Source organism: Zalophus californianus, chromosome 10, assembly GCF_009762305.2.
Source record: "Zalophus californianus isolate mZalCal1 chromosome 10, mZalCal1.pri.v2, whole genome shotgun sequence".
NCBI lineage: Eukaryota > Metazoa > Chordata > Mammalia > Carnivora > Otariidae > Zalophus > Zalophus californianus.
The window spans coordinates 24,740,001-24,767,562 of record NC_045604.1 but is presented as its reverse complement, the minus strand read 5'-3'; the positions used below and the strand labels follow the sequence as shown (position 1 = coordinate 24,767,562).

At 46.6% G+C, this 27,562-nt stretch overlaps 1 protein-coding gene across 9 annotated transcripts in view; it reads left to right on the top strand.

The window, feature by feature from the left end:
* The window catches only part of SRGAP2 (SLIT-ROBO Rho GTPase activating protein 2), a 227,266-nt gene that overhangs the window by 160,910 nt on the left and 38,794 nt on the right, over positions 1 to 27,562 (top strand). For 8 of the 9 annotated variants that reach the window (XR_003522906.1, XM_027610047.1, XM_027610054.1 and 5 more), the window contains exons 8-13: positions 6,888 to 7,112; positions 10,799 to 10,900; positions 11,933 to 12,130; positions 20,969 to 21,053; positions 23,809 to 23,836; positions 25,567 to 25,591. Coding sequence is in view for 8 of the 9 variants with exons in the window: in XM_027610047.1 (XP_027465848.1) it covers positions 6,888 to 7,112; positions 10,799 to 10,900; positions 11,933 to 12,130; positions 20,969 to 21,053; positions 23,809 to 23,836; positions 25,567 to 25,591 (663 nt within the window). In the remaining variant the exon portion in view is untranslated. The remainder of the gene's footprint in view (positions 1 to 6,887; positions 7,113 to 10,798; positions 10,901 to 11,932; positions 12,131 to 20,968; positions 21,054 to 23,808; positions 23,837 to 25,566; positions 25,592 to 27,562) is intronic. The other variant, XM_027610048.2, reaches the window with a different exon arrangement.

Genomic DNA, 27,562 nt, shown 5'->3' with positions numbered 1-27,562 from the left:
AGCCCTGACCATAGCTGCATGGGTCCACCCTTCCCTCCAGTCTTGAGTGGGGGGCCGGGAGCCAGCTGACTCAGGTGTACCTGGGCTAGTCTCTTCTCTGTGAGGCCTGATATTTGCTTTTAGCTATTCACAGGTAGCCACCCGCCTTTACGAGCTTCTGGCCAGACCTGGCACGCTTGCCTGACTTGGTTTCTCAGTGAATGAACCTGCCACACTTCACAATACCATTTGGGGTCTGGTCTAAGATTCAGGTCATCTGGGGCTCGGCACTGACCTGTTTTGGAACTCTGCTGTGCTACCCTCTCCCCCACCTCTCTCTTGGGCAGACAGAGGAATTGGACTTGATCTTGGTACTGAAATCTGGCTTCACATGCTTGGAGAACTTTTCTAAACTAGTTCCAGGGATTTTAGATTCAGTTGATTTCAGCCTCTTCATGCCCTGGGTGTCATGGTCTGACCGGGTAAGGGGAGCCCTGAGGCCTGTTTCAGGCTCTGCTTTCTTCTCTTTGTTTGTTGATGCCAATCTCAACACTGTCCTTCAGTGGAGGTCAGAGCCTTAAACAGGATCCTTTCTCCTCGTGAGGGGAATGACTCTTCACTGTTGGGAGAGACACCTGTTCTCAGCAAGGAAAAGAATCGGTTCTTTTTCTGCTATGTATCTCACATTTAGTTTAAAAAAAAAAAAATCAAAACTCTGCAGTCCATCACACCTCTTCCTCCGGTTTGTCCTTTCCCATTTGCCTTTGCCCCCAGGGCAACTTTCCCGCCCCTTTTGCCAAAATGCCCACCTCAGGGGGAGAGAGGGGCTACAGCTGTGTCAGTTATAACCTTTGCAATCCATAGACCCTCCATCAGATGTGCATAGGTATTTTAAAATCAGTCCAAAGAAGCAAGCGATTTTGCACCTTATTCTCACTTGAAGGAGAAGAGGAAAGGTGTGTTAGAGCCCATCTTCATGGGATGCGGTGTGAAGTCTGGTGAAAAAGTAGCCTGTCAGCCTCCTTAGCGCTCAGCCAGGATGTGGGTGTAGGTTACTGTGAGCGAGTCCGGGTTGGTGGCATTCCAGGCCACTCAGATAGTAAAGTTGCTCTTGTTTTGCTTGTTGTTTGTTTTGTTTTTGTTTTTCTTAAGGTGAGGACAGATTTATTACTTGTTCTTTTTAAAGCTGATAACATGCAGCTAAGTAAATATTTATTTGGAATGAGGCTGTGTGCTTAGCATCAAGGGTATAAAATGTATAAAATAATTTTTGCCCTAGAGGTTTTCATAGACCTACAAAGAGATAATTTCTATGCAACTGGCTAACTGCAAAGCTAAGGGAAGCTCAGGGTGTCCTAGGACAGTGTTCTTCAAACCATAAGTCATTATCCATTGGGGAAGTCATGAAATCACTTTTATGGGTTTGACTTATTTTTTTCAATGAATGAACTAGAATAGAACAGAATAGACTAGAATAGAATAGGAAGGAAAATGAAATATCTAGGTACATCATACTTAGTAAGGTTAAGTTTTATTTTGTGAAACTGTTAGGTGTGTGCATGTGTGTGTGACAAGATGAATTTCTTCCTGTGAGCTGGAAGTCAAAAAAAGTTTTGAGTCACTGCCCTAAGAACAGAGAAATGTCTCAGTGTCTGTACATTCCATTAAGGCAGGAACCAAGTCTTCTTTTTACCTTAATATATAAAATGGGGCACCTGGCTGGTTTAGTCGGAAGAGCATGCAACTCTTAATCTCAGGGATGTGAGTTCAAGCCCCGTGTTGGGTGTAGAGATTATTTAAATATATAAGAAAACTTTATATATTAAGGTATTTTTTTTTTAAACATACACGCAGTGTTTAATACATAGCTGAGCATAGTATATTCATTGAAGGAAGCAAGGACTAGAAGGAGGAGGAAGGTGATTTCCTAAGGCAAGATTTTTTTTTTCTTTTTGTGCCTTTTAATACTGCCCAGAGTTATATATACTGCCTGAACTTAGGTGTTACAGTTTCAAGAGTTATGATAAATTCAAACACCCTTATAACCTACATCTCTTATCAAGATAGAGAGAGTATTTCCATTGCCTCAAAAAGTTCCTCTTTTCTCTTCCCAGTCAATCCCTCACCCCAAGGCAACCACTGTTGTGATTTCTTTCACCATAAATTAGTTTTGCCTGTTATAGAATTTCACAAAGATGGGATTTTACAGTACGTACTTTTCGTACCTGGCCTTTTTTGCCCAGTGTGATGTTTCTGAGCGTCACCCCAGCTAGTGCATGTATCAGTAGTTTCCTGGATGATCAAGGCAATAAAAATGGCCCAAAGGACACCTGGGCAACACACCAACAGTTAGGGCAGGAGTGAATGTGGGGAGCCTGGGTACCTTGGTGTTCTGATCTTGACAGGATCCAGAACTTGCTTTAAGACAAGGGATGAATCTTGCACAGTCTGTTGCCATCTGTGTTACGGGCACCATGCTGCCTCCTTCCTCGTGGTGTGGAAGTACAGTGTGTGCTGAAGGCATTGAGGATAAGTGAAAGGAAGTTATTTTTGTCGATGCCCGTACACTGACACCAGGACTAGCCTTTGACTTCATTTTATAATATAAGAAGATTTAAACTTGGACTGTCGAAACCCACATGAGGCATCTGACATGCACCAGGGAAACCTTGACTTCAGGCCAAAAACACACTCTGAGCTGACTTGATGGAGTCTAAGAACCGTAGGCTCATTGGAATGTGGCTTTCCTCCCCCGTCCTCCTGTGGCTTTCCCAACCCAGAAGCAGATGGATGAATGAAGAACAGGGCATTGTCCGCATGCATAGCTGGGGGCTTGTGAGGACTCCATACATGGGTAGAGAATCCGTGACACTGTGTGCACCCAAGGTGGACATGAAGGAACGCAGCTTTCTTCATAGGAAATTTTTTTATTAAGATTTTATTTATTTGACAGAGAGAGACAGCTGGAGAGGGAACACAAGCAGGGGGAGCGGGAGAGGGAGAAGCAGGCTTCCTGCTTCCCCCCGAGCAGGGAGCCCGATGCGGGGCTCCATCCCAGGACTCTGGGATCATGACCTGAGCCGAAGGCAGATGCTTAACGACTGAGCCACCCAGGCGCCCCTTCATAGGAAATTTTTTAAAGGGCATTTATTTATCTCTTCTGTGTGAACTAGAAGTGGATGTTATGAAAACACCCATGTTTCTTTTCTAGGCCTTCTCTAGAGTCTCTGGGTGAGGACTGTGAACTAGTAAAGGGTTAATGAGCTGTCAACTCAAGTCATCACACATCTGGATGGGCTATCATTAAATTCTTATAAAAATTTGATTTCCCCTGAGAGAGTTTTCATCAAACATTTATATAACCCAGAAGTGGCCAGGGGAGCTCGGCATGGCCACGGAACTCATCAGAAGCCACCGAAAGCATACTTTGTCCCCATTGTGAGGAAGAATAATGCGTTGCCTCTACTCACTGGGATTCTCCTGGGAACAGAGATGAAATAGTCAAATCTCCTTTACCTAACCCTTGCCAGCAATTGCTTCTTTGCTAAGGCCTCAGTTTCTGGCCGTCGTGCTTGTGGAAATCTGTGCATAGCGAAGGCTCTGTAAAACCCAGCGCGAGTCTCCCTGGTTGGCTGGAGGCACAGAGGAGCCAGAGGGCACATTGTGGGTCGGTGGCACAGAGGAGCTACAGAACAGTTATATAAAGGAGGCATCAGGCAGCCGGGAAAAGCTCCCAGCCTTCCATAGGCCATACGGAGTGAGCAAAACTAGGGGTTGTGGTGGTCACGTCCACCCATTTGACTTAGATTGGTATTCAGCCTAAATGGATGATTCCTGAGAGGCTAGAATCTATACTCTGGGCATCAATCGGTCCATCCACTGATGTGTATAAAATGCCTACTTTGAGCAAGGCTTCATGGTGGGGGATACAAAGAAGCAGTGACATTGGCCAGGACCTCTTTGACGCTTGTCTTCTTGTTGGGGTGATAGGAATTGGCAAGTCTCAGAGTGAGGGAGTGTGTCCTGTGTCACATGAGGGCTGGTGTGGTGTGGTCCTGAGTAAAGGCCAAGGTCAATAGATGCCACGGTTGCAGGGCTGGCTGGCTTCCCAGAGGCTGGGAATTTGATTTGGATTTTGAAGATGGGGTCCATTTCCAACAACTGAGAGGAGTGGGAAATATGTCAAGAAGGGAGAATGCTGGGAAACGGCAGAAGTCTGTGGATTTGGGGATGTTGGTGATTGAGGTGGAAGTGTCTGCACGGTGCCAGATGTGGATAAATACATTGCCTGTATCAGCCTCACGACAACCGATGAGGCTGGTATTGTCCTCATTGGAGGCTGAGATGTTAAATTGCTCACTCACGGTCACGCAGCTGATTTGAGGCCTGCTGTTCTCCCATACTCTGCCCTAAGCAGGAGCATGTCCTTGGTTAGAGCAGAAGAGTCTGAGGAAGGGAACATAGGAAGATGATGTTGATGGTCAGACTGCAAGACATATTAGAATTTGTTCTGGCTGGTGACCTTACTTAACTTCCTGGACCCTCAACATTCTAGTCTGGGAAATGAAGATAATACCAGCCTCACTGGGATTATTATGAGGATTCAGATGTAGAATGTACATAAAGCACTTAGCATGCATCAGGCATACGGTAAGCATACTTAGTAAAATAGAGGTATTTTTAAATAACCAAACTGAAGAAGGTGGACTTCACTTTAGAAAAGACCAAAGGCTTCTGTAGGTTCTTCAGTAGGAGTGGCCTAACAAAAGCTATCTTTGAAGAGAGTGAAGCAGACAGCACTGATGTAGGATAAGGGTATGAATCAGGGTAGAGGTAGAGAGAATGGAGTCACCAAAAATGTAAAGGTGATGAAGGGCACCCCGCCTTCCCCAATTCTCTTCTGCACTAAAAAGCTCCCCACTTGCTCAGCCCTTGTGTTCACAGACTCACAGTCATCCAGTTCATCATCAGCGTCTGCACAGAGTTAGTCAGGAAGGTTTCCAAGTCCAAGGGCAGCCTGGCTAGACCAGCAGTGTCTTTCAGAGGAAGAAGGGCCCCTGCACGCGAAGTCTCCCAATCAGCTGCTTTTGTCTTGCTTCCATTTGCTTTTCCCTCCCAACTGAATTGAATGTCTTTCCATCCTCCGCCTCTAGTCAAGCTGTAACTGCTGTTCTTCCCCTGCCGCCAGGCACCTGCCGCGCTGTTGGCACTGACCCAGAGCCCAGCCCGACAGGCGCTCTGTCGCTGAGCTTCTTGTCAGATGCTAGGAGGAGGAGGCACATCACGTGCTTTTTCCTCCCCAGTGTTGGCTGCTCCCGGGGTGAACAGGATGAGGGGAAAAGCTGGAGGAAGTCCGTTTGATGCCTGCCTATGGAATGAAACTGCAGTCAGGCACATGGTCTGACTCTATCCATGGATTCTTCTCGGACATTTCTTCTCAGGTTCTGGAACTCAGAGCTGCTTCAGCAATAGAGGGGATAATGGATGGCCAAGGAATTTGGATCTCGGGGTCCTTTGGGAGGGATGGGGAATATTGTAGAGTTACAGAATGCCACTGCTGAAGAGGGCCTTAGACATTACTAGTCCAAGTATTTTCAGACTTTTTCTCGAGCAGAATTCTTTCTTCAAATCAGACCTTACATAGAATCCCAATCTATTGGGCGCCTGGGTGGCTCAGTCCGTTAAGCGTCTGCCTTCGGCTCAGGTCATGATCCTGGGATCCTGGGATCCAGTCCCGCGTTGGGCTCCCTGCTCAGTGGGGAGTCTGCTTCTCCCTCTGCCCCTCCCCCCACTGGCACGCGCGCGCTCTCTCTCTCTTTCTTTCCCCCTCTTTCTCATTCTCTCTCTCAAAAATAAATAAATAAAGTCTTAAAAAAAAATAAAAGGATCCCAATCTATTAAGTAGATAAAAGGGCAGAGCTGGTTTGGCTGAACCAGAGATAGGAGGCTCCAAGTCCTATTGGTTGCTGCCCTTTTACCCCCTTCTCAAGGGCAGCCTGAGCAGCGGCATAGAACCTCACACCTCTGATCCGCAGCTTAAAAAACCACCGACTTGGCCACATCTGTTCATTTTACAGCCGAGGGTACAGCTTCAGGGTTGGGGACTGGCTTTTCCAAGGCTGCTTGACTTCCTGTCCAGTGCTTTTTTTTATACTGTTGCCTCTCATACTTTTTTTTTTTTCCCAATTTTGCTTTAGAAAATCAGAATCCTTTACATGATCTGCATTGTCCCGGTAAGACTGACACTTAGAAATTTTTGGTCTTATAAATGGTATTTTTGTCGGGCGGGAGCTTTAGTGCAGAAATCCGAGTCTGCTGCTAAGGCCAGTCCTAGAACATCGGGAGCTGGTGGGGGTGACAACCGATGATAGGGTCTGCTCCCCACTCTCTTCTTCTCCCGCTGGAGTTCAGTGTTGGTGTAAATGAACTGCTCTTGCGACACTTGTATGAGTTGTGAACCTTAAATGCTGAAATGGCCTGACTTGGTTCGTATGTAGTGACTTGACCACAGTGACCCTCAGGGAGTGGCAGGCCATATTTTCATTGTTGAATTTTGTTATCATGGCATCCCGAGAGAAACCCTAAAGTGGAAGAGGATTCCCTTCAGCCCTCAGCCCTTTTCTTGTTTCCTAAATAGCCCTGTGCAGTGCATGACAATATAATTTCCTTCTGTCCCGCTGAGTCCTCTTCTTCCCAATCAGCCTATAGTCCTCTGAGGTGTGTCTTCCATTGAATTGGGAGTGGAAACCAGAACTCTCACCTGGATCTTGGAAGTCAGAATGTCAGCCTTCTTCTGGCTGCACGGCCAGCCCCCGTGATATGGTCAGAGCTGCCCCGGGGGCCACCTCCCTTTCTGCCAAGCCTTGGGACTGTCTATGGTTCGCTCATGTGCCTTCTCCGTCCCACAGCAGTGTTGTGACTTAGGCTACCATGCTAGCCTGAACCGGGCGCTACGCACCTTCCTCTCCGCTGAGTTGAATCTGGAGCAGTCAAAGCACGAAGGTCTGGATGCCATCGAGAATGCCGTAGAGAACCTGGATGCCACCAGTGACAAGCAGCGCCTTATGGAGATGTACAACAATGTCTTCTGCCCACCAATGAAGTTTGAGTTCCAGCCCCACATGGGAGACATGGTGAGGCCTTCTTCCCATCACCACACTCCCTAAGGGGCTCGAGCTCACTTGTGCCTGGATTCACTACACTAAGGGCACCTTATTCTGGGGAGAGCAAGGCCCAGGGGTGGCTTCCCGTCAGGTGGGTGAGGAGCATTTCACTCATTCGGTAAATAGCGACTGAGCAGCAGGAAGCGACTGAGCGTCTTCTGGGCTCGACCATAGGCATTGGGGATTAGGGCCCTCAGGGAGCTTCCAGTCTGGTGGGTTGAGAGAGAGTTGGAAATATGCATAGGGAGGGGCACCCAGAGGGTCCAGCGGGATCAGAGGAGGTGAAAAACAGCAGTTGTGTAAAAACTAACTGTTCAGTATGGCAGAGGGAAGATTTGGAGGAGGCCTCCAAATGGTGAGTCTGGTAGAGCTGAGGTGGGGCCAGATACTCAAGGCTTTTGATGGGGAGGGAGGGCTAAGTGGGGCAATAATGATGTGATCTTCTGTCACCTGGCAGAGATCTAAAGGATCTTATTCTCTTGAGATTAGAAGATTGCAATAAAAGGGGTAGCTTTGCTTGGGTACTGAACAAAAAAAAAATGGGTAAGACAGAGAAGAAGGAGCTAAGATGTCATCCCCGAGTCCTGATGCTGTCTGCCCAGGCTGGGGAACAGGAACATGGGGGCCCTGTGTTGATATTTTCCCCTCCAAGACTAAAACGAAAAGGGCCTAAACAAAGTGAGAGAAACGAGCAGCTCTTTGGTTTTCATTACTCTGCATCTTTTGGTTCCACTTGGGGTGGTTCTGCATGCATATCAGAGTGAACCTTACTCTGTCGGTAGGAGCTACCCTTTAACCTCCGGGCTAAATCGGAAGGAGGATGTATAGGCTTACGTAATAGAAACAGATGGATCTTCAGGCTGGCTGGATTTAGGAGTGGCAGTTTATCAAGACTCAGATTTTTGTTGTTGTTTCTCTCTCTCTGCTTCACATCTTGTATCTTGGGCTCTATTCTAGGTAGGCTCTCATCCCATCAGGGCAAAGTGACTGCATTTACAGCCTAATCTTCTTGTAGGTCCAAATCCAGTGGAAGGAGTACCTGCTTCCCTCCTAGAAGCCCCCACAAAATTCTCATTGGGTCTTCTTCATTCTGATTGGCTGTTGAGTTTATCCCTGAGCCAATGATCGTGGCTGGGTGTCTGTAGTTGGCTGATTGGCTTATGCCTAAGTCACATGCTCCATCCCGGAGTTGGGGAGAGCCTCATCCAAAACACATGACCTGAGTTGTGGGGTGGGAGATTCCCCCAGAGGATAGTCAGGTCAAAGTTGTCAGGAGGTGGAGGAAGGATGCGAGGTGACTGAAAAACAACCATGTCCTCTCAACAAGGGAATGGTGTTTCCAATAGGATTAGTATCCAGATGCTTTTTAGAAGACCCTGTCCCAGAATGACAACTGTTGGCAGTGTAACTAGAGGATTCGCTGTCATTGATAGTCCACAGTGGAGAATGGGACATTTCTATCCTAAAGACAAAAATGTGGAGATGATTTCTTTCCTCTCCTCAGGGAAAACCAAACCATGTACAGTTTGTTTCCATTTCTGTGACTTAGGAAATGTCAGCATCTGAACAGATGGGGAAGTGAAATGGCAGTGTACGCAGTCAGAGTTGGGGGGGGTGTCATCGAGCCCCCAGGAAGCCCCATTCCTCACCGGCCCTGGCTTCTGGTCCAACTTTTCTTCCAGTCCCCTTCCCCAGCTGCCGCTGACATTCCTTCCCAAGAATCGGTGCAACTTGGGCACCAGCTGAGCGGAGTGATACATTTTCTGGTGTTGACTGAGTTGCCTTCGGAGCCAAGCAGCTTGTCTCCATAAAGGGAGAATCCAAATGCCGGGTGCTCGGGCCCCGTCGTAGCCCCGTCAGTGCCTCAGTTTCATACTGTGGAGCACAGCTGAAATGCATGACCTTGCACCCCAGTAGAGGACTTCTGCCAAAGCATGCATCAGCAGCCCTGCTGCTTCTTAAAGGCATAGGCGTGGAGGTCATTTTCCCTCCGTGAGTCCTCCCTGCTAGGTCTGGGTTACTTTAAATCAATAGTGCACTCTTCAGCTTCCGCCCTCCCTTTGTGTGATGCAGCTGATCAGTGGCTGAGCCAGGCAGGGGCCAGGGTCAGCCCTAGATCTTGCATGCTCCCCATGCAAAGGTTCTGCATTCCAGCCCAGCCTTCCTAGGAGTAGAAAATAAAAAGAGATGAGAAGGCGAGTTTTTCTTGGTCCCCACAGCCAGTCTATCCCCACCAGTGTGGGCTGTCTGTAGACTGTGGAGGCAACAAGAGAGAGCTGCCTGGAAGTCCTTGAGCTAGGGCCAAGGTTCGGGTGGCATTTTGACCGGAAGCCCTGAAATTGGCCAAGGCCCCGCACTGACTGGTGTTCTGGGGCGCTCAGCACATGAGTTGATGCCAGGCACTCTCAGATGTACTAGGAGGAGGTGCTTGGCTCTACCCTTGGTGCCTCCAGAGGCTTGTGGGGCTCTGGATGCCTGACCAGTGACATCAGGCAGCCAGAGAGTTTCACTCTTGGCTCTCACCCATCCTGGCCACTGAGCTTTCTCCATTGTGTCTGCTTATCCAAGAGCCGGAGTGAAGTCAGCTCTCTTCAGATCTGAGAGCTGGCTCAGGCCAGCCCCTCAGCTGGGGGAGGAGGTCAAGTTGGTTGGGAGCTTAAAAGCCAATGGAGGAAAAGGTCAAGTCCCAGCCCCCTCCATTTGAAGAGAGGTTTTGTCTTTCAAGCAAGAGAATGGTCTGTGGGCATGTGAATGTGCCCACTCATTGCTGAGGAAGGAGTCCAGTTCTGTCCAGATGTCTCTCTGCAGACAGGAGGCTAAAGGGCCACATGGTGGCAAGGTGACAGGAGCTGCCTCCACGTGGGCCCTCCCTCATCTGCCAGCCTGGGGACTGTGGGTGACCTCGTGCCCATGCCATAGCCATGCCCCTGTCAGGAGACTCTGGCTGAGGCATCTTTTCCCAGAGGGAAAAGCTTATCGACGGCAGTCCTTAAGGGCAGGGCAGACTCCTTGCCCACACAGATCTGGTGCAAACCTGGGGCAAAAGGATGGCTCTTTGAAAGTGCCAAGTTCCACCAGATTCTGTGCCCTCTGGGGCCCTCCAGCACAGCCCGTGGACTTGTTCCTGGCTTTACACTTTCTCTCGTTGAGTCAGAGTTCTCATGCGTGGCCCAGATTTATAAACACATGCTGGCTGCCAGCGCGGCAAGCTAGCCTCCTGACCCACTTCTCTCCTGCTTTCACTCTGGTGCACGGAGGGGGGTGAAGGAGGGGCCAGAGAGGTGGCCACTCGGACTTCTAGCAGGAAATCCTCTCTGCCAAAGCATTGTGTAGGTGGAGCTGGGGCTGCCCGAGGCACCCTGCTCTGGCCTAACGCTGGCTTCCGCGGAGCCGCAGAGCCTGCCCGGCGCCAGCCTGGGGATGAGCCCCCACACAGAGGGATCTGGTCTTTCCAAACGGGTCCCACTTCTCATTCCCTCCTTGTGCTCTTTGGTCCCGGAAGAGGTTCACACACGCTGCCTTTGGATTTTTGTTTGCACGTAGAAACTCTGAGGCTTACAGCTTGAACATGAGGACTTTTATCAGTAGTAATGGGACTCTGGAACCACCAGAAGAACTGTGTCCTCTTCTGACCCGGTGTTGCTTTTTTTCGGCAGGCTTCCCAGCTCTGTGCCCAGCAGCCTGTCCAGAGTGAGCTGGTGCAGAGATGCCAGCAACTGCAGTCTCGCCTATCCACTCTGAAGATTGAGAATGAGGAGGTGAGTTTCCTGCTTAGGAGACTTGGAGCCACCCTCCGTGTTTCCCTGTTGAACCTCTTTCTTGCTGCCCCTCTGGGAGCAGGTGGAAGGAGCATGCAGAGAATGTCCGGGCTGCCGCAAACATTTCCTAGCCAAATGTAGCCTTGGATTTTCCCCCTCTGCTACATCCTGCCCTTGAACTCCAGGAAGTTGCTCTTGCATTGCCAAAGGTTGAGCTCTATTTTGAGCTTTTGCAAAATGCTTTTTTTCTTTCCCCCTCTACACACATTTAATCAAAATGGCACTTGGCAGCTGTGTGAACAATATTGTGTCTCTGAAGCCACCCCCTCATGCCTGGCTTTTTCCAGCATTTTCAAACAAACAGAGGCCTTTGACTTTGACACTTAAAACATCTCCATCCTCTTAGAAAGGGGGGACTTTCTTCTGGGCCCAGTGTCCTTGCTTTTAACAACTAGTTCAAAAGAGCAGCATGATTAATTATCCAGCTTCTTGCTTTTGTGCTCACGGGATTTCTTCCCTAGCATCTCAGTCAGTCTTACTTTTTCCGGGAAGATCAGGAAGGACTGGGGGCGGGATCACTTCGTTTGCGAATCGGGGAGCAAATCCACTGATTTGTTGAAGGTCATGAAACAGCGCGCGGGGCATGGCAGGCCCCTCTCACATTTTAACTAGCTCTTTATATCATGAGGTTGGCTTGGATTTGTTTTATTCTCTCCGTTAGCACTTCTGTTGTAGCCCAGAGCTAATACTAAACTTAAAAAGTCAACACTAAATATAAGAGCTGGGTCAAATACCTAGCATGAAGAGGGGGTGGTTTTGAGGTCCTCCCTGGAGAGAGGAGCACTGTAAAACAGAGTCCATGTGATGGCCACATCACTCACTCAGCACTGTCTGATGGGGAGCAGAGCTGCCCCTTCTGATAGCAGCCCCCGGTCCCCTCCAGCTACTCCTCTCCCACTCCTCCCAGCTTCTCCATCACCTGCCCCTCTGCAGCCTGCCCCTCACGCGTTATATTGGCCCTTGTTGTGGCAGGTAAAGAAGACGATGGAAGCCACTCTGCAGACCATCCAGGACATTGTGACTGTTGAGGATTTTGACGTGTCCGACTGCTTCCAGTACAGCAACTCTATGGAATCCGTCAAGTCCACGGTCTCAGAAACCTTCATGAGCAAGCCCAGCATTGCTAAGAGGAGAGCCAACCAGCAAGAGACCGAGCAGTTCTATTTCACGGTGAGGGGGCTCAATGGCTCTGGAAGAGTGCCCACAGCCCACAGGGAGACTTGGAACCCAGAGTCCTTGTCAGGTGCTGGAAGGGAAGTCTTTGAATATCTTGATTTGGATCTGGGCATATTCGGAGAGCATTCCTCAACTTCAATTAAGACACAGATATCTCTAAGCTGTATGTGTCTAACAGGGACCCCCAAGAGAAGGCTGCTCCCACGTACACCGCCAGGAAGAAAAAGAATTTTCTTTTTTTCCTTCCCCCAGAAGACTTTTTTTTTTAAGAATTTTTGTTAACCATCTAGTAGGCTTCTGTTGGAACATTTCCTTCTCAGCCACAGGGGGGGTCACGAAAGGAGATCTTTATTTCTTAGTTCTTGGGAACTACATCCAAATATTCTGGCTAACACCTCTCTTATTTCTAAAGTTGATAATCTCTGCTAGGTGATGCGATGACATTTTTTTATAATTTTGGTGATGGGAAATTATCTTTCATAATTATGACTAAAATTCAAAAGGACAGGTAATGTGCAGTGTCGTTGGTTTGCAGAGAATTCCAAAACACTGTATTTTCTTATCCATGTATCTCCCACTCTTCTGTTAGACAAACGGACCCGGTTTTTTTTCAAGTTGTGTTAACAGTCCTTTGGAAGGTTGCTGGCTGCTCTTTGGTGCTGCTTTTTAATAATTAAGTTATTTTGAGCTTGCCAAGTAGGATTCATTGCCTGGACTAAAATTTATTTTCTCATCTTCTGACAACCAAGAAAGGAGAAATTAAATTTGCAGATGTGAGATGAAATATAGCTAGTGAATATGCATACTGATTCTGAATGAGAGGGATTAACTTGTTTTTCAGTCAAGAAACACAGTCTGCATGCAGTAAATTGAATTTTTCCTCCAACTGGAACAATTTGTTTAATTCTTCTTTGAACACTGCCCTTTCTCCATTAAGAACACTAGTGATTTGCTATCTTCTCTAAAAAAAGAAATCTATTTTTTTACTTAAACTAAGAATTCTTCACATTTTTTTTAATCCTAGAGAAGGCTGTTGAATGATTTAACAGTATTATTCTTTTAAAATAACTTTTTTCTTGTTATATGAAGCAAAACATGTGTATGATATAAATTTAGAAACAAAAAGGAAGAAAATAATCATCCACAATAGCACTACCTTGAGATAAGAGTGTTAATGTATTCCCTTCCTGTTTTTTTTCTCTGCACACACAAACATCTATGTGAATATGTATTTAAAATGTATTATAAAAAGTGGGATATTGGCTGTGCATATTATGTTATAATCTGCTTTCATTTAACAGGTGATTAATATTTTTCCAATTCATTTCATCATAACATTCTTTAAGTATACTTATGAGTGAAATACAAAAATCTGCGCAGAGAAATAACAGAATGATATTTTGACCCATTCATCCTTTTTTGTAAAATATTTAGCACACTGCCTGGTTTGTAGTTAGTGCTCAATAAGTGCTGAAAATTTATTGTCACTACAGTCATTATTAATGTATTCATTAGTCATTATTGAATTACTCATCGATGACTTTTCAAGGATCTTCTCTGTGCCAGGCACGGTGCTAAAGCTGGGAATGCCGGGGGTGTGGAGTGGGGAATGATGGGATTAGGCATCCGAAGGGAGAACTTCCTTTTTCACTTTGTATGTTTCTAAACGTTACAGTAGGTTGATTTTTGCAATCAAAAAATAAGTATGAAAAATTTTCGGTGCATACATGCACACACACATGAATGGTGGCCAAGATGGGTGGAGTTGGTGAAACATCACATACAAAGTGACTTTTGTGCTTGACCTTGAGGGATGAGTGAACCAGGCAGTGAATTAAGTAGAGAATGGCATTCCTTGAGGAAAGAGCAGTCTCTGCAAAGCATAAAGGCATGCGAAGCCCCAGCTAGACAGAACGAGGACTTCTTGTCTGTCGTGAGGGCTGTCTTGCCATCCCAAGCTTTCTTATCTCGGGAGGTTGTTGAACACTCTAGAGGCTTTTAATAATAGGATTGTTCGGCTGGTCTGTCTGCACTGCTTAGATATAACACTACTTAATGACCCAATCTCATTACATTGCAGAAGATTTCCATTTTTTTATTAAATAAGAAATTTTGACATAAAAGTCTGTATTTAAGACCGTCAGAATTACTTTTTGGCTTTCAGTGAAGCAATGACATGTGTATGCAAGCTGACCTTTAGTAAGAGCAGGGATGACCATATTCAAACCGGTGACCTCTCAAATCCTGCCCACCCCTTCACCCCTAGCCCACTTCCTGCCTTTTGTAGCTGGAGTGCTACTTATCAAAATTGTGTGCAAACTTCCATAGCTAACAGGAACGTTTTTTGTCTGGGCTTCTGTAGTAATCGATGTATAAGAGAATTCATCATGTTCGTGACTGGTGCTGGGAATGCATCAAATAATTCATTTCATGATAAAAGGCCTTCTTGGGGGTGGTGAAATGGACATTTTAGAAAAGGGGGTTGTGCATATTATATTAGCATGACTGCCTGTGCTTGCCAAACCACACGAGGCCCGCAGAACTGCAGATGTGCTTTTCCTAGTCTGTTGTCTCCACAGACGTTGCCCCTGGTTTTTTCTGTGTCCTTCAAAAACATCAGAGTAGCGCATCCTAGAAGCTCCCTTCTCTTGGAAAGTTGCGAAGAGGTCCCTTACAATGGTTTTGACTTGTAGGGAGTGTGCCTAGCAACCCAGAGGGCTGCTAGAAAGCTGTCTAGCCATTCTCGGCTGTCATCAGATTGATCTGCCCAGATGACATCGATTGGAAATTTGAAGCACATCCTATAAAGGTCAGTCATTTGCAGTAGTCCCAAGAAAATAAGCACAGAATTTAAAAGCTTGCAGTGATTTTTAGAAATCATCTAACCAACCTTCTCATTTGAAAGATGAAAAAACCCCAAAAAACTCCCAAATCCAGGGCAGTTGAGTAGCTGTTCCAAGGGACTCAGCAAGAGCTGAAACTAGAACTCTGGGGGCACCTAGGTGGCTTGTGACGGGTTAAGCGTCTGACTCTTGATTTTGGCTCAGCTCATCTTAGGGTGACGAGATCGGTCCCTTTGATGGGCTCCACGCAGGGTGTGGAGCGTCCTTAGGATTCTCTCCCTCCCTCTGCACCACTGACTGCCCCGCCCCGGCTCACACATGCTCTCTAAATAGATAAATAAATAAAACTGAAACTCAGGTCATTTGGTCTCAGGCCACTGGCTTTCTCCTCTCTTTTGCCCTAAGTGAGGCGATGTTTCCTGATCTCCTGGGGTTTGCATCACTCATCTTTTATAACACACGATCCAGCAGTGTCTACTTTTTAGCCCATTGTTGTTTTTTTTTAACTGTGATTGTTTAAAAAAATAATAATTTTTAAAAAGAATTTAATAATTTTTTTAAATTTTTTGTTAAAAATAATTTTTAAAAAAAATTTTTTTAAAGATACAAAGAGTTCAAAAGAGCATACAAAATAAGTCACGCTTCCCCCCTTCTCTGACCCTCACTTCCTCTCCCCTCTGCCAGGGATTGAAGCCAGTTTCTTCTGTGTTTTTCCAGAGATATTCTGTGTGTAGACAACCACCGACTTATCCTTTAATGCAATAGAATTACATTAGAAATAAAATGAAATCAAATAAAGAGAAGTATAAATAAAAGTAGACCACTCATGCCATTCTTCACTTTGCTTTTTTCACTTAATTTTTTTCATATTAGTCCAAAGAGATCTGCCTCCTTTTTAAATCGCTGCACAGAATTCCATCGTATGAATGGATGTACCATCATTTATTTAACCAATTCCCAGCTTGTGTGAAGTCATGCTCCTTTGTTTAGCCAAGGGTTGTCAAAACCTTGTAAGGCTGGCATTTCTCCTAAGTATTTCCCTGTATGGGGGTTGGAGTATGGGGGAAGGAGTGAAGAAGGAGTTAAAGGTCATGGCTGATAAAATAAAGATAAACTGCCTGAATCCTTGGGCACAGAATTGGTAAGAACATAGGAGACAAGATGGCACCTTGGCCATTGGGGCAGTGCCCTAGACCTAGATTTGGTGTGGTCCAAGATCTTTTTTTTATCTTGGTCTTCTCCTACAGGCACTTAGGAAATGTGTGCTAAGTAGGTACCTACTGAGCCCCTACCCTGTCAGTGAAAGGGGGAGATGGCTGCCGATTGCAGGTCTGCTCTATCACATATTCTGTCTGACAGCCGTTTCCTGCTTTACAAATTGACAAAGAGGAGAGAGAGGTCAGTGTGCTTGGATGGTGGGGAAGCAACCACCCCAGAATGACATTCGTTTGTCTCTGTGCATGGGGCTGGCTAGACACGGCCCCCTCCTCCCATCCGCTTCACCCCTTTGTAGCAGTGGGCATTTAAGGTCTTTAGTTCACACAGATTAAATCCAAGGCATAGGGGCGCCTGGGTGGCTCAGTTAAGCGTCTGCCTTCGGCTCAGGTCATGATCCCGGGGTCCTGGGATCAAACCCCGCTTCGGGCTCCTTGCTCAGTGGAGTGTCAGCTTCTCCCTCTCTTCCCTGCTCATGCTCTCTGTCTCTCAAATAAATAAATAGTATTTTTTTTTTTTTAAATCCAAGGCATAAACAAGGTCCATGAGTTTTATACTGCCATGGTATTAAAGGGAAGAGGTATTTTAAATTAAATTGGAAAAGCATTCTTGTTGCCTCTAACTTTTTTTTTTTTAAAGGCCAGAAACCTGTTTTGATTCAGCTGTCTTATATATTAGCACAAAGCAAAGAGGTTTAGGGAAGTTGTGTTTTTAGGTTGTCTGAGTGGGTGATTCAGGTACAAGGAATATTCTTGACTACCTGCTCATTGGCTGGACTGCGTGCTATAATCATGGTCATGCTCATTATCCTGTTTCATCTGCTAACAGCCTTGGGAAAAAGATATTATTATCCCTGTTTTTCAGAGGGGGGTAAGTGACTTGCCCAAGGTAAGCAGTAGGACTACAACTAAGACTCTTTCATTTTGCTGCAACAGAAATGTATGTCAGGGAGGAAAAGCCCTAAGAGAAAAACTGTTACATTAATACTTTTCAATAAATAAAATTCATTGCCAACAGTTAATAACCAGTTAGGAATTATTAAGAAATAAATTAATGAGGGTGCTTGGGTGGCTCAGTTGGTTAAGCGACTGCCTTCAGCTCAGGTCATGATCCTGGAGTCCCAGGATCGAGTCCCGCATCAGGCTCCCTGCTCAGCGGGGAGTCTGTTTCTCCCTCTGACCCTCCCCACTCTCATGTGCTCTCTCTCTCAAGTAAATAAATAAAATCTTAACAAAAAAGAAATAAATTAATGAGATCGTAAAAATGGAATTGAAGGCTCACAGTGGCAAACAAGACCACCCCATAGACTCTTTGCCTCCCTTCCTACTTTTTTTTTTTTTTTTAAGGATTTTTATTTATTTATTTGTCAGAGAGAAAGACAGCGAGAGAGGGAACACAAGCAGGGGGAGTGGGAGAGGGAGAAGCACGCTTCCCGCTGAGCAGGGAGCCTGATACGGGGCTGGATCCCAGGACCCTGGGATCATGGGACCATGACCTGAGCCAGGATCCCGGGATCATGGGATCCTGGCATCATGACCTGAGCCGAAGGCAGATGCTTAATGACTGAGCCCCCCACGCGCCCCCTCCCTTACTACTTTTTGAAGAAATTCTCAGTTTTCATCATAGTGTAAAATGTGGAGGTAGGGGAATGTCTCTGGTCAGACTGTGTATTAGGAACTTGGTTTTAGTTTGGTGATCTAAAATAGAATCCTGCCCTTTCTCTTCTTCCCTGATGACAACTCAAGGTTGGTGATTTTACTTTTCGATGTTTGGGAGGGGAGCAAGGTGCAGGGAAAGGAGTGAAAGAAATGAATAACCTGTGTCAGAACTTGCTTTAAATGAGGAAAGTGACCCTTATTGACCAAGGCAGGGATTTGGAGATAACACATAAACTGTTCTTTTTGTTTATGTGAGACCCGGCGGGTCTCCAGAAGTCGTCAGAAAGCCACTTATGCCTTCCTTCCCTTCGGCTGCCTCTGCTCCTTTCTCTGTGTGTCCTGTCAGCATCTGAAGTCTTCTGCCAGTAAAGGCCAGGTCGTTTCTCCCAGCTTCTGTCTCTTACACACCAGGGCTGAATAACAGGCAGGAGAGGGAGGTGACAATGTGCCCAGGAACTCTGGGATGGTTTTTCCCTCCCACCCCCAGCTTCCCTAGATGGAAAACTTCCAACCGTTGTTTCCACTATTAGGGATGCAGGTCAACCTCGACATAGTTTTTGATCCTTCAGGATTTCATGGAACCTGAAAGGTGATCCATCATATGTCTTTATCAGATTGTTATTTATTTTAATGGTTCACCAAGTGACAGCCAGAGTTAACTTGTGAACTGTGACATGAATGAAAAAGTGATTTCCAGAATCACAAGTAGAAACATGAGTGAGAGGAAGGAATTTGCATCCATTTCCTTTGAGAATTTTGTCTGTTTTCTGAGCAGTCTGGTTTTGTCTTAAGGGTTACAGTTTTTTGGTGAGGTTTTTTTTTCCTCGTTAGGAAACCTTTAGAGTCTCTTGGGACAACCTTCCGAAGAGGGGCCTTTGAGGGTTCAGCTGTTAGCAGTAGATGTTTCCTGCAGGTTTTTCACCTCTGGGCCCTGCAGTGCTGTTCCCAGCCCCACAATTAGGCATTGGTTGGGGATTAGGCATCACCCAGGGAAGACTGACAGCAGGTGAGCGGGCAGCTGGAGCAGATGGAAAGGGGAGGGTGACAAGGGATCCTGTTGTCATGCAGATGTTCTCATGCAGAGGCTCAAAGGAGCAGAGGGAACAGGTCAGGGCTAAAGCAACAGAAATTATTTGGTATAGGGTTTGTTTTTGTTTGTTTTAGACTTAATGGAGAGAGTAGGGGTACACGGGGGGGCTTGGATTGTGACCGCCGAGGAAGGTTCTATCAGAGGAGAGTGAGGCTGTTCATTTCTTTACTCATTCCTCAAACATGTCTGCTGGGCAGGGTGCTAAGCATCAGGGATGCAAAGAATAATGACTCTGATCCTAGGGAAGAGGCAGTCTGGAGAGAAAGACACACGACTCAGAAACCCTCTGTGCCAGGGCCGTGTGAAATTTGCAGAAGCACGGGCAGAGGCATCTGGGGGAGCATGGGAAGGCCAGGATGTGCATCCCAGAGAAAGCAGATGTTTTCTTCATTTTTACATGAGAGAGAGAAGAAATACACACTCTTGGTTAAAAGTTTACACTGTGCAGAAAGGTACAGACTAAAAGTAATTCACATTTTTTCACCCTTTTTTTCCCTGCCTTCATCCTAAGTGGTAATAGCCATAAAATTAGAGGCTTGATGTATAATTATACTTTTTGCTTACTACATCGAAAGAAGGACAGAAGTATTACAATTTAAAATGTTTTATCCACTTTCCCTCATCTGCTATGTCAGTGAGTCACGGATCATACCCAGGGAAACACTGCCGATTTGCCTCTGAGTTTAGATGTGGGCAGATGACCCCCGACCCAGCAGATGAACCATTGCAGCAGGAGACAACCAAGGCGAATGATGGTCCCCATGAATAGCTGCAGGGTAGTGTAGAAAGACAGCGGGTTAAGGCTCCAAAGGCCTGGCACTCCCACTTCCTAGCTGGCAGCAATCTGCAATTCAGCCCCCTCTCCCAAGATCATCTTCTCATCTGTAACAAGCAACCAGCGATGTCTTCCCTAATGTGCTCTGCAGAGTTCCTGTGCAAGTCACATGGCACAATATGTGCTAAGGGCCTCTGAAAACTCTTGAATTGCCCCGAGTATATAAACAGTTGATACTCTGAAGTTTCGTTCTGCTTCTCTCTCTGCCGTGCACCCTAATGGATGGAGTGTGCCATCATGATGGTTGAGCGCATGCACCAAATTGTCAAATGACCTATGGCTGGATACTGACTCCACCGCTCACTCACTGTTTGACCTTGAGCAGCCTGTTTTAATCTCCCCAAATCTTGGTACCCTCATCCGTAAAATGGGGACAGTGATAATCAGAGTTCGTAGGGTTGTTTTGAAGATTTGATGAATTGTCCAGGGAAATCGGGCCTCTCCCTGGGCAGGCGAGGGTTGAGAGAGGTCAGATCAGAAAAGGCAAAGCACTGCAATTGTATTTTGACAGAACAGATGGGAGCGCATTTCCATAACCTCATCTTGTGTTGAGAACTGCCATTATGTGTATATGCAGGTGGGGAACGGCAGCCCCTCTCTCTGAAAGCTCAGAAATCCAAAGCTCTCCACCAAGACTCCCGGCAGAAGAGAGGAGGGAGCTGATTAAGAGACGGCTCAGACGAGGATGTTGTGCGTGCTCTGTTGCAGTTTAGGCAGGGGCTGAGTCTACCGTTGGCCTTGCTCCTGATGCGTTGGAATACACCCTGGGAGGGGCCGGGGTGCAGCTGGATGTCAGTGGAGGTGACAAGTGGCAGGTGTGTGTCCTCACACCAAGAGGATCTGGGCTCCATGAGTCCATCCACTCCAGCCCCGCCCCCCTGTTCTTCCGTGGAACGGAAAGAGATGGTTGAGGGGCTCTAAGAGACAATTGCATACACTACCCAGTGTGGAGCTAGCTCCCAGGAGAACACAGAGCAGGCTACTCATCCACCACGGAAATCAGCAGCTGTCCAGATGCTCAGGGCCCGAGTAGAAATAAAGAAATAAAAAAGGCACCTAGTAGAAATTGGGTCAGAAACCAAATGCCCTCTTATAAAAAGGGAATTGTACAGCTAAGCATCTGTGATTTTTTTTTTCTTCTTCTGCTTCTTCTTCAGGAGTCTGATTGCTCTTTCTCTTCCTCCCTTACAGAAAATGAAGGAGTACCTGGAGGGCAGGAACCTCATCACCAAGCTACAAGCCAAGCACGACCTTCTCCAGAAAACCCTGGGAGAAAGTGAGTGTCGGAATTCTGCTGGAGGTTTGGCAATGAGGGGAAGGCCAAGCCCCGACCTACATGGCTAGGCCTCCATCCTGAGCCCCATGGGCCTGATCTTGTTATATGAATGCATTTCTTTTCCTAGCCTGTTTGATGTGAAGCTCACCACCCCAAATGACTGCTTGAGTAATGGGAGAAAGCCAATGCTTAATGAAGCGCTAATGTGCATCATTATTTGTTTAAATGGAGCGAGCCTGCTCTCCACCCTGTCCCCCTTCTCTGCCACGACTGGGATAAAGGAGCCATTGGATCCCTTACTCTCCAGACGCTTTGTTAAAACTCTCAGCTCCTCTGAGGCAGGACGTAGGTAGTAGCCAGCAGGCAGGGCCAGCGAGCCGAGATAGCAGCAGCTCTGAGGAGAGGCTTCTCAAAGGCAGGCCTGACCCACAGACTGCTGCTTCCTGTAGCATCAGGTTAGAGCATCGCTTTCTTTCTGTTTCGGAGGGTCCTGACGCTCAGTGGCAGCTCTCTCTGCTGCGGCCATGCTGAGGCCATGGTACTGAATGGCTTGTCTTGTCCATGAATCAGGGATGATTTTAACCAGACCCTGGAAAGTAGCAAAGCAGAGAACTGGACTGGCACTCTGGACTTTCTCTCCTCAGCTGTCAAACAGAAGGCGAAGGTTGAAAGAGAAGCTTCCCTGGGGTTTTGGGCACCCTGCCCGGGTCCTGCCTAGCTCTCAGCATCCTGTGATTAATGGGATTCCCAGGTTGGGGATGCCTCTGAATGCCTGGCCCTGCCTCCCTGCCCTGCTCATCTCTTCACTCCAAGATGGGGCCAGGAGGCTACAGGCAGTATATGGTAACACTGGTGAAAGGCAAACCTGCAGAGAAGGCTCACATTTTAAAACAAACTCTTGAGCACTTTTCAGACAAACTGCAGAGTGTAGGAAAGTATGGGGGTACTTGTTGGCTCATTGGCATCAGGAACGAGAGCCACACTTTTCATATCAGAGCCTCCCACCCGCTCGTCCCATCCCATGCTCTTCCTGCGCTGGACGGTTCCCCCAGATGCTGAATTCTTTTTATCTCTGATATCTTTGATCTTGTGATTGTAAAGGCATTTTCTTTTATGTGAAGAATGCCTGTTAGGTAACTTCTGTTCTCTTTCCTCCCTGCCACCCAAGAGACTCAGGCTGAACAGGTTTGGGCATTGAGAGCCCAGCTTTGCTTATAGAAAATCTTTACTCTTGGGTTATCAAATTGCTTCATAGGAAATCAGAGGAAAGAAAGCCCAGAACTATTTGAAGCAAGTTATAACCATGATTTTTTTTTTTTCTAAAATAATCTAAGCATAGCCCATGAGTGAGATGGGGAGCAGGGCCTTGGGAGTGTGTGTGTGTGTGTGTGTGTGTGTGTGTGTGTGTGTGTGTGTGTGAGAGAGAGAGAGTGTGAATGGGTTTGCACACACACAAACATGTACCAGATTCGCTAGTGTGGAGGGGCAAAGGTTGGTGACCACTCATTAGTGCTGCAAATTGCCTTCATCTAAAGATGACAAGTTCTAGCAATAAGGAAAGAAATAGCTGCAGATCTTCCTGTGTGCAAGTCATCATGTCCCTGCCTCCTGAATGTATTTATCACCATAGTGCAAGAGCCCCTTATTCTTGCCACAGAGGGATAATTGATGTGTATGAATATTCCAGAATGGAAATGGGACAGATGTTGAAAATAATGGCTCAGAATAATATTTTTGCAGTGAAAGCTGAGCCTTTAGTCATGAGAGGCTGTTAGGGGAGGGGGAGGATGTTGCTCAGGATGAGCTGAAGTGTAATCAACAATTAGCAACCTTTAAAGGCAAGGAAAAAGCCCTGCCCTCCCCCGGTCCTTGGAGTTGTTTTTCCAGGAGCTTGGATGAGGCCCGTGGGGGATGCTCTTGTCCCCAGCTCAGCACCTGCTTGCGGTGCCCCTGGTTTATCTAATACAGACCACACTTGGTTAACTGTGGATCCAAAGAAAACAAATAGATCACATCATGGCCCATGTACACATGAGCATGTATTTTTTTAAAAACATAAGAATTCTTAGGAACTTTAAGATTTTTCATTTTTTAAAACTGACTGTGACACATTAAACTTAATATTAGGGCCTGCTATTGGATTGAGAACCACAGTTTGATAGCAATTAAATCTCACTTCTCCCTTGTCACCCTAGCCCAACCTAAGAGAATTTCACAGGAATCTAAAACTAGAACATCCTATCTTCCCGCGAACAATTCTTGCTTCCTTTTTCCCCTGCCACCCTTACCGTGTGTGTGTGTGTGTGTGTGTGTGTGTGTGTGTGTGTGTGTGTTTTCATTACTGTGGAGCAAACAAGCTCATCCCTCCCTCCCTCACCACACACACACCCACATACACAGAAGAGAAGCTGGATTTCACCTCTGGGAAGGCTTCTAGTACTTTGTTCTCTAAAGCATGACCTGCCTTGCTATTGTTCCCCTACAGCCACCCCTGTTTTCCCTTTGGGAAGCAGGGTCGGCACACCTAAGCTTTAGGGACATATAGGTAGCCCTGGGAACGAGCATTAGAAATAGCACCTGCCCAGGAAGAGGCTCTGGGCATTTTTCTTCTTTTTTGCCTGGAAGGCCAGTGGTGCTTTGATGCTAGCGGCTTTCTAGGGAAATGGGAGGGCATTTCAGATAACCCTTGGGAATAACCCTTCCTCTCTCACCCCTTCTGCTTCCACATGAGCTTTTCGCCTTGTCTTTCCAACAGGTCAGCGGACAGATTGCAGTCTGGCCAGGTAGGTGTGGCCCGGGACAGCCCTGGGAAGGGATGAAGAGAGGCCTGTGGGGTAGAGCAGTCCCTGGCTGTGAAAGAGTCGAGGAGTTGAAGTGTGAAGGCCTTGGGTGACTGCAAAGGAGGGGCCTAGGGTGGGGGTTGCTTCCTTCCCTTTGCTCTGCCGAACCCATCTATCCTCAGATGGAAATGGGGTCTGCTGTGACTTGGGGAGAGAGCTGAGCAGAATGGGATGAAGGGAGTTATCATTTGCAGAAGTAATTTCAGAGACTCCCCAAAGCCATTAGGTTTGCAAGGAAAAGAAGTGTTCGACTCTGGAGGATCCTGGTAACCTACCCTTAGCTGCTAGACTTTAGCACGTGGTTTTGGGGAAGTCTGACCCAGAGAAGGAAGATCAGAAAATAGCATTTGATCTGAGATTTTCTGCATGGAAAGATGACAGCCCCTCATTAGGGACTGTTGCTGGATAATGAAATACTACATTGCACTGGCTTGCCAAACAACATTGGTAGAAATCCTTGCCTGATGTACAAGTATGCAACCCTCCCAGTATTTCCCCACTGTCCCCTCCCTCCCCGACCCCAGCCAAATATTTTCCCTCCCAGTCATGTAGCTGCGATGAGAACACTCGTGAGCTGGCAGAGAGCAAGGCATTCATCCAGCCAACAGTTCTCAGATGCCTAAAAATGTGCTGATTTAACTGGGGAAAGAGCTTTAATGGGCTGGACTCCTTGGAGACCCTGGGTTAGCCCATTATATCAACCACTTCTGTCTGCCAACACACACACAATAATCATGAGGCCATTTACAATTATAGGCTCATTATTTAGAAATAGCTTCATTTGGCTTTCATCGTTTTGTCATTGTGGATTACAGTAAAGATCCCATTAATATACCAGTCTTGTTGACTGGAGGGAACCAGTGTTCCCTCTATCACCAACTCTATCTTGGTGATAGAGTCTTACTGTAAGTTCACCTGAAGTCCCGTATCTGTGGAAGGCTCTGTGGGAGTGAAGAAAAGCTAAGTTGAATTCCCTTGTGCTGTGTGACCTCGGGCTGCTCCTTTCCCTCCTCCAAACTCCAGTTTCCTCATCTATAAGACAAGAAAGAGCATTCTACTGGATCTGAGGAGTTCTAGGATTCCAAAGAGGTTCCTCAGGAGCGGCCTGGTGGAAGGGGCAGAGGGAGCCTGGTAGCCAGGCTCTGGGCCTTCATGTCACCAAACGCGGGGCAGCGCTGCTCTCCTTGCTTGCGAGATTGTGTCTGAGTCCATGTCCCTTGGAGAAGAGGCGTCTGAGCTTGCAAGGCATTCACCTGAAGGACTGCCAAGGTTCCTTCCAGTCTAGCTGCTCTGTCCTCTAAACTCTAGGAAGATTGCTCCCGAAGGATTTCCAAGAGAAAGAAAGCTGTAGCTTCCTTTAGCATTTCCTTGTGTCTCCTGCAAACAGAGCTGATCTTACTAACGCAGATACATTTTAGTACACATTGAACCAGTTCCTTCCTGCTCTAGTTTTGAATGGTTGCAGATAGTAAGTACAAGACCTCTATGCTCTGAAAGAGCTTTATTGGGCTTTATTCGGAAAGTAATTTTGCAAGTCTCTTAGCTGGTTCTGCGACTGAGCTGAATAATGCAACTTGCTTCATTAACTAATACACATTGTTTTTAATCCCATTTTCTCTTTTTTCTCCCTGGTGCCGGTTTGGTCCTCTATGATTTGGCGGGGTCAACGGCAGGCGTAGCTCAACCGTGAGGAAGCAGGTAAGGGCCCAGCAAGAGCCAGGCTGGTCAGGTGTGATGATCACATCCCACGGACATTTATGGAACCCTACTGTGGGCAGGACAGACACTTTGCTGACTTTCTGCCTGCGTTCGGGAGATACCATTCAGTCAGAGTACGTTTAATATTATATTGACTTCACTGATTGAGCTGGTTCAGCTGGAGTCTTTCTGACTTATTCCTCCCTCTCTAGTCGTGCACCCTCTTCCTTGCTGGAGATTTGGTTTGACTTAGCAGATTGTGCCAGACCTGCCCATGGTGTCACTTCTCTAGGAAACCATGAAAGGGGCCTCACATTTTATACATAAGCTCCAAATGTGAGTAGCTCGCAGCAGCTGGTGACCTACACCAGACTGCTTTAGGTTTGAAGGTTTTTTTTTCCTGGTGTTGTGGCCATCCTAGATGCATTTCTTAGACATGCTGAAAATGCGAGATAAATCTGACCTGAGAATGATTGGCAAATTGATGTTCAACTCTGTACTTTTGTGCGTGATCTTTAGTGTATTAAAATCTGACGCTGGTCAGCCAGCTCTCCTTAACCATCTGAGGGCAAGATCTTAGAAGGCAGGGGCTGGGTAATGCACATTAATGGATAATCTAAATAGCACTTGTGCTTGTGTAAAAAAAAAATTCATTGAAGTATTTTTTGCAGTAGCAAATTTGACTTCCTCGTTATACTTTATCGCAAATACTGAAGTGATTTTGTGTCCCCTAAGCTCATACAAGCTATGTAGCAGCAGTTAGCAGGGAGGAGGTGGAGAGAGCTCTAAAATGTCTTGTGTCTACTCGGGAAAACTGATGCAGGCTTTAAAAGATCATTTTGGGTAATTCACAGTGGCTGTAGCCACAGGGAGATAATCGAATGTAGAGGGCACATGGTTTCTGTTGTGTCAGCAGCCCCAACAGGGTCTTCAGCCCATGTGACTGCCTCAGCTAGCTGGGCCATCCAGCTGGGATACTCGGATGACATAGCTCTCACTTGTCCTAGCTTTGCTGTCACTATTTTTCCCCTCTTCTCTGCTTCGGATCTCATTATAGTGATATAATTATACATTTTTAACTTTGTAATTAAATATAATTAAATATAATTAAATATAAATATAATAAGATATAATTATACATTTTTTTAATTTATAGAGATTTCATTGCATCTTTCCTTCCTCTGGTTCCTCTATTTCTTTCTTCTGCTCCTTCTCCCATAATTTCATTTAAAACTAGAGAAGAATGGGGATGCCGGGGTGGCTCAGTTGGCTAAGCATCTGACTCTTGGTTTCGGCTCAGATCATGATCTCAGGGTCATGAGATCGAGCCCCATGTTGGGGTCCATTCTCAGCATGGAGTCTGCTTGAGATTCTCTCCCTTATCTTCTCCCCCTTCCCTGCTCGCACTCTCTCTCTCTCTCTCAAGTAAATCAATAAATAAAATCTTAAAAAACAACAAAATAAAACTAGTGCCTCCCAGGGATAACCTATTGCATTTAAAATGAATAGGTTGGGGGGGCCACGCCTGGGTGACTCAGTCAGTTGAGTGCCCGACTCTTGGTTTCAACTCGGGTCATGATCTCAGGGTTGTGGGATTGAGCCCTGCGTCCGGCTCCACGCTCAGCAGGGAGTCTGCTTGGGATTCTCTCTCCCTCTGCCCCTCCTCCCCACTTGCACACATGCTGGCCTGCACTCTGTCTCTCTTTCTCTAAAATAAATAAATCTTCAAAAAAATAAAATTAATAGTTGGATATCTTATAAAGAGGGAGCCAGCTTTTTACCCTTCAACACTAAGAATAGGGTTGAACTTAACATTTGTTCATTTCAGTTCCTGGGCTGAAACTGGGCCTCCTGCATCTAGTTGGAACAGAGATACAAGGTGCGAGGGCCTCAGAGCCTGCACTGTGGCCACAGACATGCGGGAGAGCACGGTTTGGCGGGCAGTAGGCGGCCCTGGCTGGGCTCACTGTC